This window comes from Arvicanthis niloticus, chromosome 26, assembly GCF_011762505.2.
Source record: "Arvicanthis niloticus isolate mArvNil1 chromosome 26, mArvNil1.pat.X, whole genome shotgun sequence".
Taxonomy (NCBI): Eukaryota; Metazoa; Chordata; class Mammalia; order Rodentia; family Muridae; genus Arvicanthis; species Arvicanthis niloticus.
Window position 1 is genome coordinate 9,283,988 of NC_133434.1, and position 19,648 is coordinate 9,303,635.

The 19,648-nt window shown below is 44.1% G+C and overlaps 1 protein-coding gene across 2 annotated transcripts in view; it reads right to left on the minus strand.

Annotated features, from left to right (window-relative positions):
- Crtam (cytotoxic and regulatory T cell molecule) overlaps nt 1-18,258 on the minus strand; it is a 30,639-nt gene extending 12,381 nt beyond the window's left edge. For both annotated transcript variants that reach the window (XM_076924786.1, XM_076924785.1), the window contains exons 1-6: nt 18,213-18,258; nt 9,230-9,370; nt 7,316-7,468; nt 5,017-5,160; nt 3,434-3,595; nt 46-126 (exon numbers count right to left, since the gene is read on the minus strand). In XM_076924786.1, the coding sequence (XP_076780901.1) occupies nt 46-126; nt 3,434-3,595; nt 5,017-5,160; nt 7,316-7,468; nt 9,230-9,370; nt 18,213-18,258 (727 nt within the window). The remainder of the gene's footprint in view (nt 1-45; nt 127-3,433; nt 3,596-5,016; nt 5,161-7,315; nt 7,469-9,229; nt 9,371-18,212) is intronic.
- Nucleotides 18,259-19,648: the final 1,390 nt, after the last annotated feature.

Here is a 19,648-nt window from a genome sequence, read left to right on the forward strand (position 1 = left end):
GCAATCCCGACCAGGTTTTGAGGCTTCCGTTACTTTGAGACTTACCCGTGCTCGTGGATTGCTCGAGGGCTTGGGAGGAGAGAGAGCTCTGCTCAGGGGCATCTGAAGTTGTTTCTTGACCGGCAACTAAAAAGGGGGAAAAACAAAATTCTGCTACCACGGAGATCAGCTTCGGCCACATTGCGCTCAGTGTCACGGCGCACAGAGCCTGCCTGCTACCCACTCCTGAGGGCTGTGCTCAAACCTGGAGTCCAGCACTTCGTAGTTTGGATCTTTCCCCTGCTGCTTGCCCATCTGCCAGGTGACCTGGCTGGAGCACAGCATGCCGGGGCCCCGTGTGCAAGGACACTTGACAGAACCAGGCAAAGGGCATTTCCTCTGCACAAACCTGTCGGTTTCTGTCTGTCCATCTGCATATGGATGTTTTCCTAGTTCCGTAGGAAATGCACTTCCGGTATCACTGACCCATTCCTCCGGTTGCAGATTGAGCCGAATCTCAACGCTACGCTACTACCTACAGGATCCTCAGTGATTTGAGCAAAGTGCTTAATTTACGCAAATGCTTCATTTCCTTCATTGTGAAACACAGTTGCTAGCTTTTTAGTTCGTGTGCATGTGTGCGCACGCATGTGTGTGTGTGCAGTAATAACTCCGCTCACACAAGGTGCTTAGTACAATGCCTGTTTACTAAGTGAGATGCTCACTAAATGTTACTCTGTACCACAGAGAAACGTTAGTGGGTATTTCCAGAGAATCAGCTTGGATCGTATTAAGAAGTCAATGAAAAGACTGGCATCTAGGAAGCATGTAAGTGTCTGAGCATCTAACTGTGCCTGCCAACACACAATAGGTGATAGGTGGGTATCATTTCCTAAAACTTATGACTACTTCTTACTGTTCATTTAATCGAAGGTTTTTTTCCTGTGGTTTAAAATGGTCATTTTAGTAATTATTTAAATACTTAAGTATGGGGCTAGAGAGATGACTCAGTGGTTAAGAACACTGACTACTCTTCTAGAGGTCCTGAGTTCAATTCCCAGCAATCACATGGTGGCTCACATCCATCTGTAATGGGATCCAATGTCCTCTTATGTGTGTGTGTGTGTATCAGTATATATATTGTATATATACACATATATTGTGTATATATATATATATATATATATATATATATATATATATATACATATATCCTGAATACTTAAGCATTTAAGTAATTTAATAAGTAATTGTGGGTAAAAAACTTTTGAGGAAAACAAGGAGAATTAAAAAAACAACATTAAAATATTTCAGAAGTTCTCTTTACCTGTGATGATATAGTTTTGTTCACTTTTTGAGACAGAATCTTGCTGTCTCACTGGTGTTTGTAACATGGTTATTTTTCATAAAACTATGCCGTTTGTTTTACATATAGACTTACGATTTTAAAATAATTTAACCACGTATTTTAAATCTCTCAGTTTTAATTACTAATAGGTAAATATTTATCAGAGACAATTCAAATAGGTAAAAGTGTTTTTGTGGTCCTCAGTTATTCTTAAGAGTGTGAAAGGTGGGCTGGGGAGATGGCCCAGTTGGCAAATGCCTGCTGCACAATCGTGGTGACCTGAGTTAGCGTCCCCGGCACAAGCCTGTACTCCCAGGACTCAGAGGCAAAAGACAGGCAGATCCATGGAGCTCGCAGGCCAGCCAGTCTCACAAACCAATGATCTCCAGATGCAGTGAGAGACTGTCTCAAAAAGTAAGACTAGACAGTGACTGAGGAAGACGTGTCAGCTCTGGTCATACACACATTCACCTACACCTGCACTGGCCTACCATGTATACACCCACATAAACATGTACACACACACACACACACATACACACACACACGAGTGTGGGAACTGTGATTCACTGCTATAAAACCCCACACCCACATTGGTGATTTAATATTTAAAAAAAAATCACAAAATGAATTTTTCTCACTAATGTTGGTAACATGGTTATTTTTCATAAAACCATGCAGTGTTTGTCTACATATAGTAGACTTACTATTTTAAAATAACGGTGTGTTTTTAATTTCTCAGTTTTAATTACCACCACGTAAATATTAGCAGAGACAGTTCAAGTAGGACTAAATGTTTCCCATTTGGAATCCTGAACAGATGAAACAAATCGGTCTCTAGAAACACTGGATATTCCTAGAGGTGATGCATTCCTAAGACTGACCTATGTTCCCTGCATCCCACCCAGAGGATAGTGCCTGTGAAAGGGCTCAGAATGCTTACCTGCATATGTGCTTTAAAGGATTCTCAGCTAGTGTGTTTTAAACTGGGTGAACAAAATATTTGTGCTATCTTGTAGGGGAGGTTCTGATGCTAAGGTCCTGTTCCCCAATTGGTTCTTGATCTATCAGTAAAGATGCCATGGGCCAATTGTTGGGCAGAAGGAATAGGCGGGACCACCAGGTCCCCGAAGACAAAGGGCAGACACGGGAGAGAGAAGAGATAGAATTTGATGTGCTTGAGAGGGGAAAAACCCAACCAGCGATGTGAGATCTTGGGTGGAGCAGCCACAGGCCGCTTCTACAGGCGGGAGGTTGGAACTGATGGTGGCAGAGCGAGTGAGGTTGAGTGCAGATTTAGGGTGCTGAGCTGGGAGTTCTGGGAAGGGCACACTAGCTGAGGTACATTGGGGGTGCTGAGCAATTGACCCAATAAGGCAAGGTGAAAGTGAACAACTGTGTGTGTCTGCGTTTTGTCATCTACGGATCCAATATTCTTCCGGCAGGGACTGGTAGCACTGCCCGTTCCTGGAGTTAAGGCAGGGTAGCAAAAGCTGCACGCAACACTATCTGTGTGGCTCATCAAAGGAAAAAGACAAGAGACAAATAAGAGCCATCAATGGCTGATGCTAACAGCCTGCTTTGAGTAGTTCCTGGAGATATGGCATGGTTAGAGTGTCAGTAGGTAGCCGTGACAGCTAATATCTGTTGTCAGTTCGACACACTTGGCAAGAGGGAACATCAAGTGGAGAATCCCTCCCTTCAAACTGGCCTTCCTCTGAGTCTATGAGGCATTGTCTTGATTGATGATTGGTGACTGATGACTGATGATTGATGATTGATATGGGAAGGTTTAACCAAGGGTTGAGCTGTGCTACCCCTTGGCAGGTGATTCTGGGTTCTATAAAGAAGCAGGCCGTACAGGCCACGAGGAGCAAGTCGGTAAGCAGCATTCCTCTATAGCTTCTGCTTCGGTTCCTGCCTTCTTGTTCCTGCCGAGTTCTCTCACAGATGGCCTGTGACCTCAGAGCCCTGTGATTAAATTAACCCTCTCCTCCTTTAAGTCGCTTTCGGTCAGCGTTTTATCACAGCAGCATGGGAGCAGACTAGGACAATATTGCAATATCACGCCCAACTAAAGGAGATAAACATAATGATCCTTCTTACCCAAATCTTCAAACCGGAAGGGGGCAACCAGCTTCCTTCCTTGCAAGCCCTTGTGCTGGACAATGCAGTGCACGGTTGAGTTTTTCCCATATGAGCGGACTATGAGTGTGCTGGTGGTGTTACATATCTTCCCATCAGTTTCAAATTCATGGTGAAGTTCACCTACACGGTAATGTAAAGAGACAGGAGAGGTTATGGCTCCGGAACTCTACTGGAGGGTTCACACCGCAAGCAGAACGGCAGTCTAACGCCAAGTCAGCTGCCTTGTGTGGGTTGGGCGTGGCCACAAGGACAAGCAGCATGCAGTGGGTCAAGGAGAGTGGGCAAGTTTCTATAAATACTTTACTACCACAGGGGAACAATCTAAACTGACAGTGGTTGCACAAGAAGGGTAACAATGTCACAAAATACAAAGCCCCAAGAGCGTATAAAGGTTACATTAGTGAAGAGGTTTCATAACAAAGTAGACTTCTGATGGACTGGAAAACATCTCTGGGTTTTAAGGCTTTTCTATTTAGGACCTCATTTAATGCTCAGTCTTCTTGACAGCGCAGTCTCTCACGGCATTCAAGGGGAGTTAGCAAAGGCAATACATACTGGAATATCAGCAAACAGTATGGAAATGTTTCCCCCCACCCCATCACAATTAGTTATTCTGTTTTCAGCAAAGATAGGTTCCTTATTTTTATAGTATGAAAAACATTTTTAATGCAGGGTTCAGGAAGTAGTTCAAACTGGCCTGGGACTCATCCTGTAGCTCAGCCTGGCTGCAAACACACGACCCTCTTGCTCCAACCTTCAAGACACTGGGACTGCATGTACAAGCCACCACTCGTGCACCTCAGAACATCTTTATCTGTCTCTGTGTGTGCAACACAGCATCACATATACAAGGAAGGCTTTGTGTGTTTAATTATGGACACTTCCTGACTTAAGCCTCAACTAGGGACGTCTTACCCTTAAGATATATAAAAGCATGCACATGCCCACTTATAGGTACAGGCAATGGTTCTTTGTTTTAATTACCTTCAGCACAGAATTGAATACAATACACACATTGCTCGGAAATTTGTTATGAAATATTCTTTGTAGTAGACATGGTTGCTGCCTGGAAGGATAATGTAAGGGTTCAAAGTGTGTCTGAGGTTGATTAAGTTGGAGCACGAAGAAAATGCTCATAAAATATCTCAATTTATTGTGAGGTTTCTTGGGATACAGCCACTTGGTAAGCTGAATATCTTATGTACACAGTTAGTGTTCAACAGGTTTCCAGTTTTATAATTTTATGTGTCCAAGCTTATGCTCGGTGTTACACTTGCTTCAGGGACTTTTGCCCGTTTTATAAGTATTACAAATAACTCATTTTATATGTCTACCATAATTTTTAAAAATGTGGTTTGAGATAGCATTTTAACATGAGAGAAAATACTGGTTATTACAAGGCAAATTTCTCTGGAGCAGAACTGCTGTATAAAATTGTCTTTGGACACTTTGTGCCACCAGAGGGCGCTATAACACTTTAAACCCGCTCTTGGAGCTTTAAGTAAGAAAGGAAACAAAGAACCCTCTTTCTCTGCACTTACCATAGATCTCCAGGCCTTCCCCAAGCAGCCAGGTGATTTGAGGAGGGGGCTTGCTTCTCTCTGTGGAACATTTCAGCACAACAGATTTCTCTCCATCCTGCCTTCTGAGAACCAAAGCTTCCACAGTTGGCTGGAAAGGAGTCACTGGAAGAAAATTCATTTTTTTTTCCTGTGCTAAACTAGTTGTACACAGACACGTGTGCACACGTACAGACATGTAGAGGCCAGATAGAGATTTCAGGCATACTCTTTAATTGCTTTGGAGCTCATGGATGCAGCTAGGCTGGCCGGCTTATGAGCCGTAGGGACATACCTGTCCCTACATCAGTGCTGGAATTAGAGATGCCTGTGCCCAGCTTCAGTGTGGGCAGTGGAGATCCTAACTCAGTTTGAAAGGCTTGTGTGGTAGTCACTTTCCTGAATGAGGCAGCTCCCCGTCCACCTGGTCTGCGTATGTTGACAAAGAACATCACCTATAAATCTTAGGGCTTGCTATAGGGTAATTATATAATGACAGGTCATATTTCTTGCTTGACTTTCCCTAGAATCCGTTTGTGTCATGCTTTCAAAGAACCAAGTGGGCTGAAGTCAGGATGTCTGTTACTGAGTATGTGACGAGTTCCTTAGAATTCCCAAAGAGACTTTGTTAGCCCAGCCGTCTGGATGTGATGTAGCACTAAGCTTGGTTGCTAGCACAAGAGGGAGAGACCTGACTTCCAGTCCTGTCTCTGTCACCAGTTAGCTGTAGAAACTTAGACGAATCCTCCAACTTCTTGATCTATCAGCTGCAACACAACGAAGTTGGCTTTTTAGCTCCAAACTAAGTTTATGCAAATAAGGGTAAACAAAGTGCACTTCTTGGGCCCTTCCTCGCACCTAAAGAACAGTTTTAGTTCTCAAGGACCTGCTAGTCTTTCTCTTTGTACTTCCGCCTGCCCCAGAAACCATCTTCAGCTGATCATACTTCCGTTTTCCAATTCTACTTTTGTTTTCATGGAGAACCCCGCTTGTGTGCATTTACTGAATCCATGCAGACACAAGGGAAGCACTGACTAAGTCTGGGCAGGCTCAATATTACTTGTTGACACCACAGAGATAGGAAAGAGAGACCCTCACGGAACTAAGAGTCTGGCTGTGGACTTAGTTCTTAATCCTGTGGGTCAGGACCCCTTTAGCGGTTGAACAGCCCTTTCCCGGGGGTGAGTCGCCTAAGAGTATCAGAAGACACAGATATAGACACTGCGATTCATAACAGTAGCAAAATTACAGTTATGAAGTAGCAATGAAAATATTTGAGGGGTTGGGGGTCCCTACGATGTATGAAAGGGTCGCAGCGTTAGGGAGGTCGAGAAGTGCTGAGTTAGCAGAGCGTGCAGTGGGACTTAGACGGAGGGTAGAGCATGTGCTCACCATGCTCAGAGCTCTGAGTTCAATCCTTAGTAACATCACAAGAAAGGCAAAAATGATCCCGCGCTGAGTGCTATGATGGGGGAGTGTGTATAGTGTTACAGCAGCCCAGAAGCTGTCTTAACCCAGCCACGATGGCTGGGGATGTGCCCAGTGGTGGAAATACACAGTAGTCAAACTCCTTAAGGGCAGAGACCATGCCTGTGTCTGATTCTCTAGAGTCTCATATGGTGACTAGCACATAATCACAGCCTATAAAATGCGAATATTACTTCTGTTTAGTTTCCTGAGAACAAAATCTAGTTGATGCCCAAGGCGAATATATTAGTTTACATTTGAATCTAGAACTTGCCACACACACACACAAAAGATGGTCTCTTTAGTTTTCTTTCAATAAAAGATGGCAGACATGCCCCCCAGAAGCTCCTGTTACAGGTTAAAACTTTTTAAGTTAAAATACTAAGTTTAAACATGGTACATGGCGGAGCTGGAGGGATGGCTCAGTAGATAAGAGAGAATATGGGACCTGTGTTTGGATTGTAGCACCCATGTTGGATGGCTCACAATCACCCGTCAGCTCCTCTAAAGCAGTTTGGTTGTTTGAGCTTCTTCTGGCTTGTCTGGGCACCCCCACTTCATCCACACACAGACACAGACAGACACGCAATTGAAAATAAAATAAATCTTATAAACGATAGGTTGTAACTTTCAAGTGGGCTGGGCCACCGGCGGGGGTGAGGGGAGGAGGAATGGGTTCCTGCAAGTTTTCTTCTGACTTGCGTGTGAGCCCCATGGCAATTCGAATCCTCAAATAAGCTTTTTAAAATAATAAATAAATAAATAAATAAATAAATAAATAAATAAATAGGGAGTTACCCTGCTGGGAACATACCTAACACGGTCACTCTCACTTGCTTCGTCTTCACAGAACTCCCGTAATTTAAGCACGTATACACACCTTCCTCTCGTAGAGTTACATTGGACATGATAATGGAGAGTTCTGTAGCCGAATGGTGAAGAAGTCGGTATTTGGAACTTTTTAAAGCTGTGCAAAAAGGCAGAAAGAAGCTGTTCTGAGGAAAACTCGCTCACAGGAGAACCTGCCCCTGCCTCCCAGTGCCAGGATGCAAAGGATGCGTGCCCCAGACACCTGGGTTCTATGGCTTTAATGAACGCCCTGCTGTGATTTGCTTCTTTGAAACCTGATGTACCTGTGGTTTGTCTTTTCACAACAAATCTCAGCAACAGAAGAGAAATTCGCCAGCCGAGTGCCTTCAATATTTAATTAAAAAAAAAAATGTCTATTGCTATTTGAAGATTCCTGCGGATTTTGACATAGTCCCTCTAGGGATTTGGCCAGTAGTACAAAAAAAGCAAGCTCAAACAGTGTTAACCCAACATGGAGGGTTCCTCTTCATTTTATTTTACCCACTGACCTGAGAATTTCACATAAGGTAAAAGATTCCTGGGCAAAGCAGAGGCTCTGTCCGGAAAGAGGGAGTTTGTTGATTTTCTTTTTAATCTGTTAAAGGCACCTAATTTGCACAGCGTAAACAGAGTTAAATCCTGGATGAGTTAAAGTCCAAGGAGGCCTGTGCCTCTTGGGTCCTGATGCCTCTTGGGCTGGCACTCTGGGTTTTCAGCCTCATCGTTGCTGGCAATAGAACCAAGAGTTCTTTGTTGTGGGGCTGTAGCCAGAGGCGGGATGTTTAGTACATGCCTGGTCGCTACCTTCCAGATTCCAGAGCCCGCACCCCACTCCCGTCTTGGGACAACTTCAACAATTCTCAGACACTACCAAATGCCAGCCAGAGGGTGTGATGACTCCACCTGGTGAGTCTTTCATGTGGATCAAGGGGTTTTGCTGAAGAAACCTCAGGATGTCTAACTTCTCATTCTCCCAAAGAGAAACAAAAGAACAAAAGTTTTTTTTTTGAGAGAGAAAGTTCACTTCTCTCTAACTTTTCTCAGCTTGTATCTACTTTGTCTGTTGGACTATACTATGTACAGCCGGTAAAGCTTATGGCAATCCATTTGACTATTCTGTATTTACTGTTATCAATTAAACAGAATGGACAGAGTGTATCTATAGAGGAGGGGTTCTGTGAACACAAATGGATTTTGATGGTTCTGGTTTTCTCAAGTACTTGACATCTAAGGGTATTAGAGATATCTAGTGGCCTCATTAGGAAAGAGTCTGTGATAAATTCCTGTCCGTGGTCTAAGCGACGTGTGAAGTTTGTCTCTTTCTCTCTATCTCAAGCCCACACCAGACACTTTATATGTGACCTGGAGAAGGCCTGCCCGTTCTCATAACTACTGTGTAGCCTGTCAATGGCCTTTGCCTAGAAATCTTGGTCTGAAGTCCAACAGGGGAAGAAGACAATGTGCTGGCTGGGGAATGTGACCTTGCTGCTGGTTCTAGACAGGTGGTGATGTGTCAGCGCCACCAGGAAGGTCCACTGGGGGCAGCCTGCTGCCTGTCTATGGCTTTGCTGTGGGTGTTTCCTGGTCACTGAGAGTCAAAAAGTGACATGGGGGTGGGATGTTGTCGTGGAAAAGGCCTTTGTAATTTGAGCCCCCTTTAACAACCTTTCTAATGGGGTTTCCATTTCAGACTTCCTGTCTCCCCCAAAACAGCCCCGGTGTCACATAACAGGCTTCCGAGGTGTGAGTCACGTGTAACAGTGGGTGGCCTGAGCCCACCCTTTGGGTGACTCATGTGGGCCTTCTGTCCCACTAACCTGCCCCAGTTGGAAATCCCTTAGGTTGAGGTTTGTCATTTTCTCCCCACAACTCCACTTACCAGGATGCTGATTTAAAAAAATGGTGAACCCTGAGGGAGCCAGCCACTGGAGAGAGGCGTTTTTTGTCAGAGAAGTAACACACGTTAGGGTGAGGGTCTGGCCTTCCTCTACCGTGATGGTCTCCATGTTCAGAAAGGCTGCTGTGGACGGAAAGATCAGGGAAGTTCAGGCAGTGTGCATATGAGGGGTATGAGGTGTGGCAGGAAGACAACCCCAGACACTCAATTCTGTCCTTCTGTCAAGTGAGTTCCAAGATTTAACTCAGGTTGTCAAACCTGGGAGCAAGCACCCTGGGAGCAAAAGCCATCACCTGGCCCCCCAAAAGAGATCTGTTGCTCACTTTACAGATGAGTGACCCCATCTGGCTCAGGGTCACAGAAGTCAAGGGACTGGAGTCAGGGTGTAGACTTCAGTCCACATCTCTGTGGTTACACAGACCTAGGATAGTGATGAATCCACCTGAACACAGCATTCATGGCCTCAGTTTATAAAATGGGTGATTTACAAGTTCAAGTATTACATAGCCTGTCTATGAGCCTCTGTGTGTGTCCGGGGTGGGGGAGGGATGTATTGCAGTTCCTGATATAGTTGAATAGTAAAGTACTCTCTAGCAATAGAGAAGCCCTGGGTTGAGTCCTTTTCTCTCTCTCTCTCTCTCTCTCTCTCTCTCTCTCATACACACACACACAGACATACACATGCACACACACAAACATATACACAAACACACAAATACATACATGCACAGATAGACAGATATATACACACATGCACGTATACACAGACAGACAGACAGACAGACAGACAGACAGACACACACACACACACACACACACACACACACACACACGTAATCCATTGTGCTTTGGTGACTTTTGGGGCCTGTCAGTCACTGGAGTAGATAAATCCACCCCAGATAGCTTCTACCACAGAGGGATTTCTCTAGCAAATATATGAGCCCAATTTCTCCGAATCACACCCTGCCCCCAGAGAGTGATGAATTGAGTCTGAACAGTGACGAATTGATTATCCCAGAAAGAAAATAAAGGAAGAATAAACTTGGTTTGGTTTTTTTTTTTTTTTTTTTTTAACTGTATTGGCACATTTATGTTTTACAGCCCTGTCAACCTAAAAAAAGAAACAAAAAGGAAGGAAGTCTATTTCCTTTTGATACACACGTTGTGAAAAGATTTTTTTATTTTTTTTATTTTTTATTTTTGGTTTTTCGAGACAGTGTTTCTCTGTGTAGCCCTGGCTGTCCTGGAACTCACTCTGTAGACCAGGCTGGCCTCGAACTCAGAAATCCGCCTGCCTCTGCCTCCCAAGTGCTGAGATTAAAGGCGTGCGCCACCACTGCCGGGCAAGAATATTTTTTTGTCCATGTCTCATGTAGCCCAGGCTGGCCTTGAACTCACAGTACAGCCAGTCTGGCACTGATCTCCAGATCCTCTTACCTCAGCCTCTCAAGTGCTGGGGTCACAGACATGAGCCACCATACCACATCCTTGAAATACATTTTAAGTACCAGGAAGAATGCGTTGGGAGGGTTACCAAACACTCAAGGCTCACTTAGTATAGCCTACATTTTTGGATCCCAGGCTGTGGCAATAATAACCCAGAACTTTTTTATGCTGGATTTCACACTGACTTTCATGGGAAAACAGTTTGTTTTCATCCTACTTGACAAACATCTGTACCATCAGCCAATGTAGACAAATAACCGTGAGTCACTGTGAGGCTAGAGAGATGGCTTGCCATGTCATCATGGGAATCCGACCTGGGCTCCCAGCACCCACGGAAAATATGCAACAAGTTACAGAGTTCTCATCTCCAATCTCAGTGCTGGAGGTGGAGACGGGAGGACCCCGGGGCTTGCTGGCCAGCTAGTCTAGCAGAATAGAGCTTCAGGTTCAAAGAAAGATCCTGTCTAAAAAAAAAAAAAAAAAAGGTAGAGACCAATGTCGAATAGAATACACTCAGTGTTCACCTCTAGCTTACACACATAGTTAAATATGTGTGTATTCATTCACACAGAGAGAGACAGAGACAGAGAGAGACAGAGACAAAAAGAGATTGATTGATTGATTGATTGATTGATTGATTGATTGATTGATTTGTGGCGCTGAAGACACAGCTCCAGAGGTAGAATACGTACCCAGCATGCCACAAGCGTTGGCTTCAATTACTAACTAAGTAACTAGGTAATCAAAACGTCTGTGTTTTCAAAAACGGGCAATGAAGTCTCTTGCCAGAATCCTGCTTGGGTTTCCCTCCTGGGAAATAATCGCCTGCTTATGAATTAAATAGAGTCAGGAGACTCTTACAATGTCTTTAGATTGTGACAAACTGTACTGCGGCTTTTTAGCACAGGCGAAAGCATTATTCACCCTAAAATTAGTAGCAGTTGTTCTTGCTGCTGAGACTTTAGTTTGCGGCTGCTGGTCAGATGGACCACATCTATTGACGCCACAGAGGCATACGGTGATTGAGGCGCAGACCTTGAGCTGTCCCGGCATTCCTTGCTCCGGGCTTTACTGGTCTTCTGCCCGCCGCATGTTTGATCCTGCAGCAGGAAACTGGTGGGGAAAGAAAGACTAGTCCACTGTAAAGCCACAGGCCCACCCAACTTTGCTTTTAACTGTCACATTTAAAAAAAGTACTCGGGATGCCTAGGTCTGGAAGGATGCAAGAGGAAGACGCTGTGCGGAGTCCGGAGGGAGAAGCCATCCAAGGAAAAGACATGCGCAGTCCTCTGAGCATTGGGGGAAACTCACTGGGAAGTTTGTCTGTCTTCTCACTTTTCTTTCACCTAACTCTGGAGTCAAATTTTCACCTATCGTCAGAGCAACGAGGTGCAGGGTTTTGGTTGTGTGTGTGTGTGTGTGTGTGTGTGTTTTCTTACCACTTCCTCTCCATAGATGCTAAAGCTATACTTCATATTCTCACTCACCCTTAACTTTTCTCAAGCCCCACGTGCCACGAGCCAACTTCCTACTTCTCCATGTTTACATTCTTTTTTTGGCTGGCAGGGGTAGTGGTCAGGTCCAGGTGTCCAGACAGGGAAGTGAATGGTTCAGTCCTACACGGAGCTTGGCAATGAATGGCTGTAAAGGTCTCACCCTCTACTTAGGTCATATTGACCGTGTGGGTTACTGGCTTCTGCACGTTGTTATCTCAGTAACTGGGTGCAAGCAACCACCAACGGCCACGTGTTATGAGGCCTTTATTTGAGCCCATTTCTTAAGGTCTGTGCGGTTACATTTCATCACTCTGCAAATGCCACAAAGCACACTTATTTTTACAGTGCTGAAGGTGATCCCGTGGTGTATATATATATATATATATGTATAGATATAGATATTGATATTGCCAGGCAGTGGTGGTGCATGCCTTTAATCCCAGCACTTGGGAGGCAGAGGCAGGCAGATTTCTGAGTTTGAGGCCAGCCTGGTCTACAGAGTGAGTTCCAGGACAGCCAGGGCTACACAGAGAAACCCTGTCTCAAAAAACCAGTATATGTGTATGTATATATATATATATATATATATATATATATATATATATATATATGTAGTATATGTATATATCCGTCTGTCTGTCTATCTATCTATCTATCTATCTATCTATCTATCTATCTATCTATCTATCTATCTGTGTGTATTTCTGTATGGATGTCTGTGAGTCCACCATAGTGCACATGTGGAGATCAGAGAACTGGGGGAGTTGGTTCTCTCCTTTCACCATGTGGGATCATGTCAGAAGGCTTGGCAGCAAGTGCCTTAAACCCACAGAGCAGTCTCACAGGCCCCTTCTTTCCCCTTTATCCAGAGCACTTTGTAGTTACACAAACTTGGAGAGTGTGGCTTGCTACACACTCAGACCGTATGGAAATCTCGTGGGGCCATAGCGTGTGATGTATGCTGTAGACCCAGCCAGCACCATATCATGCATGGCTGTACAGGAATGGAGCCTGGGTTCTTCCTCATCTCTCTCTTCACATCCTTAATCTATTGGTCCTGGACTTGGAAGATGGCTCAGGGGTGTAAGAGCACATGCTCGGCAAACATGAAAACCCGAGTTCAAATCCCCGACACACACATTAAGAAGAAGAGCCAGGCACGTCTGTATGGTCTGTGTGTGCTTGTAACATGAATGTTGTAGGGGTCAGGGATAGGCAGATCCCTGGAGGTAGCTGACAGCCAGTCTAAAACAGTGAGCTTCAGGTTTAATGAAGACCCCGTCTCAAGGAAATGAAGGAGAAAAAGACAATAGAGGAGGATGACCAGTGTTCTCTACTCACCTCTGTATTGTATGTACTAGTGTACACATGCACACACATACACACACCCACACACACACCATGCACAAAAACAAACAAACAAACAAACAAACAAACAAACTGTGTTCCTTTCAGTGGACAGCTTCTCACCAAAGCATTCACGGCCAACTTTCAAGCAAAGGGCTGGTGGCCGTCACATTCCCCTCCTGAAGCACACAAGAGCTAACCACCACACATAGGTCAAGCCAATGCCTTCTAGAATCCTCCCTCTTTCCCAAGGTTAGTGGGGGAGTTGCTGTGGGGGTTCTTTACCTCTATATATGTCATTGGAGAGACTGAAAAAAAAATAATGAAAATACTCTTTTTTAAAAAATTGACTCAATGCCAAATTGTTGCATGGAATAAGTTCAAAACCAAGCCTAGCTGTGTGCTGCAGGGCCCCAAACTCAGCATGTCCAGTTGGAATCAGGATCTGTCTGTTATTGTGTCTCTCTGTGTCCAGTTGGAATCAGGATCTGCCCTGTCCTGTGTCTTTCCATGTCTGATTGGAATCTGTGGTCTCTCCTGTCCCCTGTGTCTCTCTTGCTCTCATAACTAACACAGATGTGCCATAGGCTCAACTCCACTGTTTTCTTACATAAGTTAACGTGGTCACCAGCCATGGCATCTCAGACATCTGACCAGTTACACAGCCTTTCCTCTCTCCCAAGCACTGATTTAATCAACCTACTCTTCCTTCTCCCACCACTGCTGTCACCTTGGTTGAGGCCCTACTGCTTCTTGTTAGACCATTACCACAACTGTCTTTCGGAATGACAGCATTTTAAAGACATTATGCTTCTTCCTTTATTTAAAATATTTCCTAGTGCTGGAGAGATGCCTCACTCACACCACCTATAAGTGGCCCACAATGGTCTGTAACTCCTGTTCCAAAGAAGCCAATGTCCTTTTGGCTTCTGAGGGCACCAGGAGTGCATACAGGTGCACAGGCATACATACAGACAGAACACCCATACTCTTAAAATAAAATAAAAATAATAACTAAAAAAGAGCATTACTGTTCTTGCAGAGAGCCCGAGTTCAGTTCCCAGTACCCACATCCAGCGGTTAACAGCTGTCCATAATTCCCGCTCCAGGGGGATCCGACAGTTCGGACCTTCACCAGCACCTGCACCCAATACCCACACTCCACATACATATGAGTAATGAAAAATAAGGGATATTTAAAAGTATTTCCTATGGTTCCTATTGTATGTAGGAATCAGGCTAACGTTTCTGAGGATTTTTCTCACACGCATCTCACTGGGTGATGCTCCTCCCAGATATTCCAAGTGAAGAGACACTTGTTGGATCTTGGAGGATTCTGGCTGCAAAGCCACTTTTGCCCGGCTGTTCTTGTCTCCCCCAAGACTCTCCTTAAGGAGACTCAACCCCATAGGTTGCAACTTTGCCAAAACTTCCAAGTAGAAGGCTGTGAGGCCTGCTTGGCTAGGGTTTTTAAGATGTCAGTTGAATTAATTAATGGGCGAAAGGGATAAATCTTCAGAGATAAATACTTTAGCGGAACTCTAATTTTCTTCCGTTCGTTGTGACGTCAAACAATAGAGTCTGGAACTGAAACAGAACTGAAGCTGAACACATAGCGAGTTCTCAGACTGGAGCCCTGTTTCCATGGCTCTTGTGCAGACTTAGGCAGAAGTGTGCTTCAGTGAAGACCATTACAAAAGGAGACCTTGTGTTATTTTTAGAACAGGCCGAGAAAACTACAGATGTGAAAATAAATTATACTTGTCAAAAATCAAATCATTTTCCAGATTGTCACAAAGAGGCCCATTTGATGCAAGAGAATGAAGGAATTCTCTGGTTTGCGGAGGCCCTACCTTCCTGCAGCTACAAAAGAGGGTTGGAATCCTGCCTAGGTCAGCCTTCTCATTATCTATAGTGTAAGTGAGGGGAGAATGACTTTTGAAAAAAAAAAACAGACTCATTTGTGTGATATTTTATCTACCCTAGAGATTTTTCAATCCAGGAGCCTTGAAAGGGGGGCACGTAGAGACGGGAAATTCTTTTGTCTGCAAATCTCTATCAGCCTCAGAAGCCGCCACAGTGATTTTCCTACTGTCTCATTTTCTAAAGGTGGTTGACAATTTACAGCTGTGCCAAAGTAGATATTTTGCTGCCTTCTTGTTGGCAAGAAAGCAACATGACCAGCTCCTGCCCACACGGGACTCTGAGGGGCCCAGGCAGGCGTAGGTCAGTGTGAGCAGCTGTTCAAACCTCACTGAGCTCCTGCGTCCTCATCATGGATGAATTTTCAGTTTGAGCTCTTTCAATATCGAATCTTTCAGAATGTCTAAGTCATTACAACTCTCTTTTGAGTTTTTATCCACGGCGAGTTTCCGGATTGGAGAGATAGTTTCCGGATTGGAGAGATAGCAGTTAAGAGAATGCTGCTCTTACAGAGGACCCCAGCCTGATTCCCAGCACCGCATCAGGTGGCTCGTAAACACCTGTGACCCCAGCTCTAAGGGAATCTGATGGCTCCAGCCTCAGCAGGCATCCATGTGCACACACTCCCACACAGACCTGTGTGTATGTATACATAATTAAAAATAACAAAAGAAATGTTTAAAAACATAATGTACTTTCTACGACATCACAATGGTGCATGTACACACACACACACACACACACACAAACTGAAGGTTTTGTGAGATCTAATGTTTATTCTGTTCTTCATAGGCTGATGTTTTCTTTCTCTTCACCGGATGTGAAAACCTGTCAGGTTATTTAACTTCCTCTAACCTCAGTGTTTCTCCTGTGTAGACTGACGATATCAATATCAACCTTGGCATTTTCTCTGGGAATAAGTGTGCTTAACAATTTGCCCCACACTGTGCATGACGTGATAAATGTTTCTCTCTCCATATACTCACAGGTGAGTCGCATTTTCTAGTAGACTTGCTTAAGTTTGTCTTTTTGTTCCCTTATTTTTCAAGGCAGGGTCTTGCTATGCTGCGTGCATTACATTTACCTGTATCTGCTGTGTAGCCTAGACTGGTCTTGAACTCACAGCGACCTTCCTCTTCTAAATGCTGATGTTCCAGATGTGCACTGCCATTAGATTTATCTTAAGATATGATTCTTTTGTTTTTGCTGTTTGTTTAAAAAAATCTTATGGGGTATTTTTATTTATTTATTTATTTATTTATTTAAGATGAGAAAAGTTTGAAGGACGAAAAAAAATTAAGGTCAGTTGAAGGCTTTAAATCTTGCAATAATTGAAATCATACTAATTTTGGCCGTCTAAAGGCGCCCTCTCAGAATGCATTAGCCGCTCTTCAAGCCACTTACTGAAGAAACTAATGTCAGTCGTTACCCAAACGGAATCCTTGTTAAGTGCTTCAGGGTACAGGGAACAGAAAGGAAGGCACTAATTGAAGTATACAGATCAGGAAATTGAAAAGCTATGTAAAATAAAATTTAAAAAATCTTGCCACTCCCCCCACCTCATTCTGAAATGAACGCACATGAGAGGGGCAGGTGAGTCACTATTTGGAAACAAACAAGCATTTGACGGCTGAGCAGTGGCTCTGTACGTGGTCCCTTCCTGTGTGACACAAGGATCATTAAAGACCTGGGACACCAGGAAGTGATCCCTCACCCTTGCCCCACACTGGGGTAGGAATAATTTGACTGAAGCTTAAAAGGCCACTGTATCTTTCTCTAATTTTCATAATGTGACAGTAGAATTAAGCTCCAAAAACCAAATGATAGCAAAAGGTGAGCTGTAACTGATTTCCATAAAGTAAGTAGCTTTTGGGGCTGGAGAGATGGCTCCATGGTTAAGGGCACTTGCTGCTCTGGCAGAGGACTCAGGCTCACCCCCAGCACCCACATGGCAGCTCATAACCATCCATATAACTCTAGGTCCAAAAGATCCAACTCTCTCCTCTGATCCCCTTGGACAGCACATACACTTGACACACATACCCGGGTAGGCACAACGCTCATATACACATAATTAAAAATAATCAAATGTTTAAAAGTAAATAGTTTTCACTAGGTTCTTGTTCCTCTGAACAAAATTAGAATTGACTAATACCTCATCACTTCCAAAGAGTTTGTACGTTTGAGACCTTCTTCTAATGAGGAGTTTGATAGGTCAAACATTTATTGACACCCTCATCTAAAGATGTAAAACCTGACTCAGTTTGGGGTCAGTTTCAGCCTTTGATCCCAGGACTCGGGAGGCAGAGATAGGTGGATCTCTGTGAGTTTGAGGCCAGCCTGGTCTATAGAGTGAGTTCTAGGATGGCCAGGGCTAAAACTGAACTTTAGAGAAATTAGAATATTTGACAAAGACTTCTACATCAAGGACATTTTGAAATCTGAAATGGATGCCCTTTCAACTGATAAACCTTCAGAAGATAGACTTAGGAAGCTGGTTACATTTCATCACAACAGATTCCACGGATGCATGCCATACTGTCCCTACACCCTGAAGAGAGAGAGGTTAAATAAGAGATGGAAGAAACAGAGTAACTGCCTTTAGATGTGTGAGTTGAGTATAGCCAGAGAAGTATTAGCAAAGCTACCTGAGTTGTCTTCCAGAGTAGGCCCTCCATGAACTGATGGGTAGGTTTGGTCAAAAACCATGAAGTCAGCCAAGCAAAGCCACCCCTTTTGCCCTACGTCCTTACCTTGCGCCGGCACCCAGAACAGCAAACTGAGGGTTCCCCACCACATGCTGGCTTGTGCTGAACGGGAGGGAGTCTCTGACAGCTTCCTGTAGGTTCTCAAGTACACATGGGCTTTTGAAGGGAGGAGGCTGTAGCTCTGTGACCTTGCGTGTGTCACCTCCTCCACCTACTCTGAGCCCCCTCTTACTTAGCTGCCCCTAAAACACCTCCTGGTGGAACATCTTGGGGACCACAGGTGCCCTCTTACTTAGCTGCCCCTAAAACACCTCCTGGTGGAACATCTTGGGGACCACAGGTGTCACATCCATTGTGGAGAGGTGTTGAATGAGGTGTCGGTGACAAACACTGCTCCCCCACAAGTGGGTAGTGATGATACTGGTATGTGGTGAATTGACTTTGAGGCTTTGGCGGGGGGGGGGGGGGGGAGAGGGTAGGAAAGATTAAAATGTCCCTGTCTGGACATTGTTTTTTTTTTTTTTGGTTTTTTTTTTTTTTTGCATTTCTAGTTTATTAAGCAAATAACAGCTAGATAATTTTTTTGCCCAACCTTCATGGATATTTTGTATTTCTGACTTGGACAACAGTTTCTAGTGGTTATTCGGTATATCCATTCATTCATTCACTTTGAAAGCTTTCCATTTATCTATTTATCTATCTGTCCATCTGCTTAACTAATATGCCCATCTGTTCACCCTCCCTCCCCTCTCTCTATGTACCCAACATCTCTTATATGCCTCACACAGATAGATGATCAGACATGAGACAAGAGCCCCTTTTCTGTTTGTTGTTTGTTTTTTAAGAAAAATGTGTCACGACGAGAGTTTAAAACTGGCAAATAGACAACTTTAGATCACTTCCCTTATTCACTGAGATATATTATTCCATTTGGACTGGGTTGTCATGAGTGACTAGAAGGCAGAATGGATCCTGTGCTTGAGAAACACTGTTCTTTTTTTTTTAAATTTATTTTTATGTACATGTGTGTTGTTCTTTCACATATGTCTGCATACTTTGCGTGTTCTTGGTGCCCACAGAGACTAGAAGGAGGCATCAGATCCCCTGGAACTAGAGTTTCAGAGAGTTGTTATCTGCCGTTCGGTGCTGGGAATAGAACCCAGGTCCTCGGAAAAAGTAGTGAGTTCTAGTCTCTGAGCCATCTCTCCTGTTCCAGCGCTACTCTTTCTTTGTCTTCTAAAGTCTAAAAGTCTGACATTATGCTTGACATGATTCTCCCAGAGCATTAAAGAAGATCTTACTGTTATTTAAATACGGAACATCCCTGACTGGCTGTTGTGGGTAAAATTCTGTCTGCAGCTGATTGGTGTTGGTTGTGGAGCCTTTTGGATCATAGCGCTTATCTGCTCTGCATCAGATATTGGAAATGGGACATCGGGGGTCACGGTCATCTCCAGTTCTACCCTAGCTGTTTCCCTGAT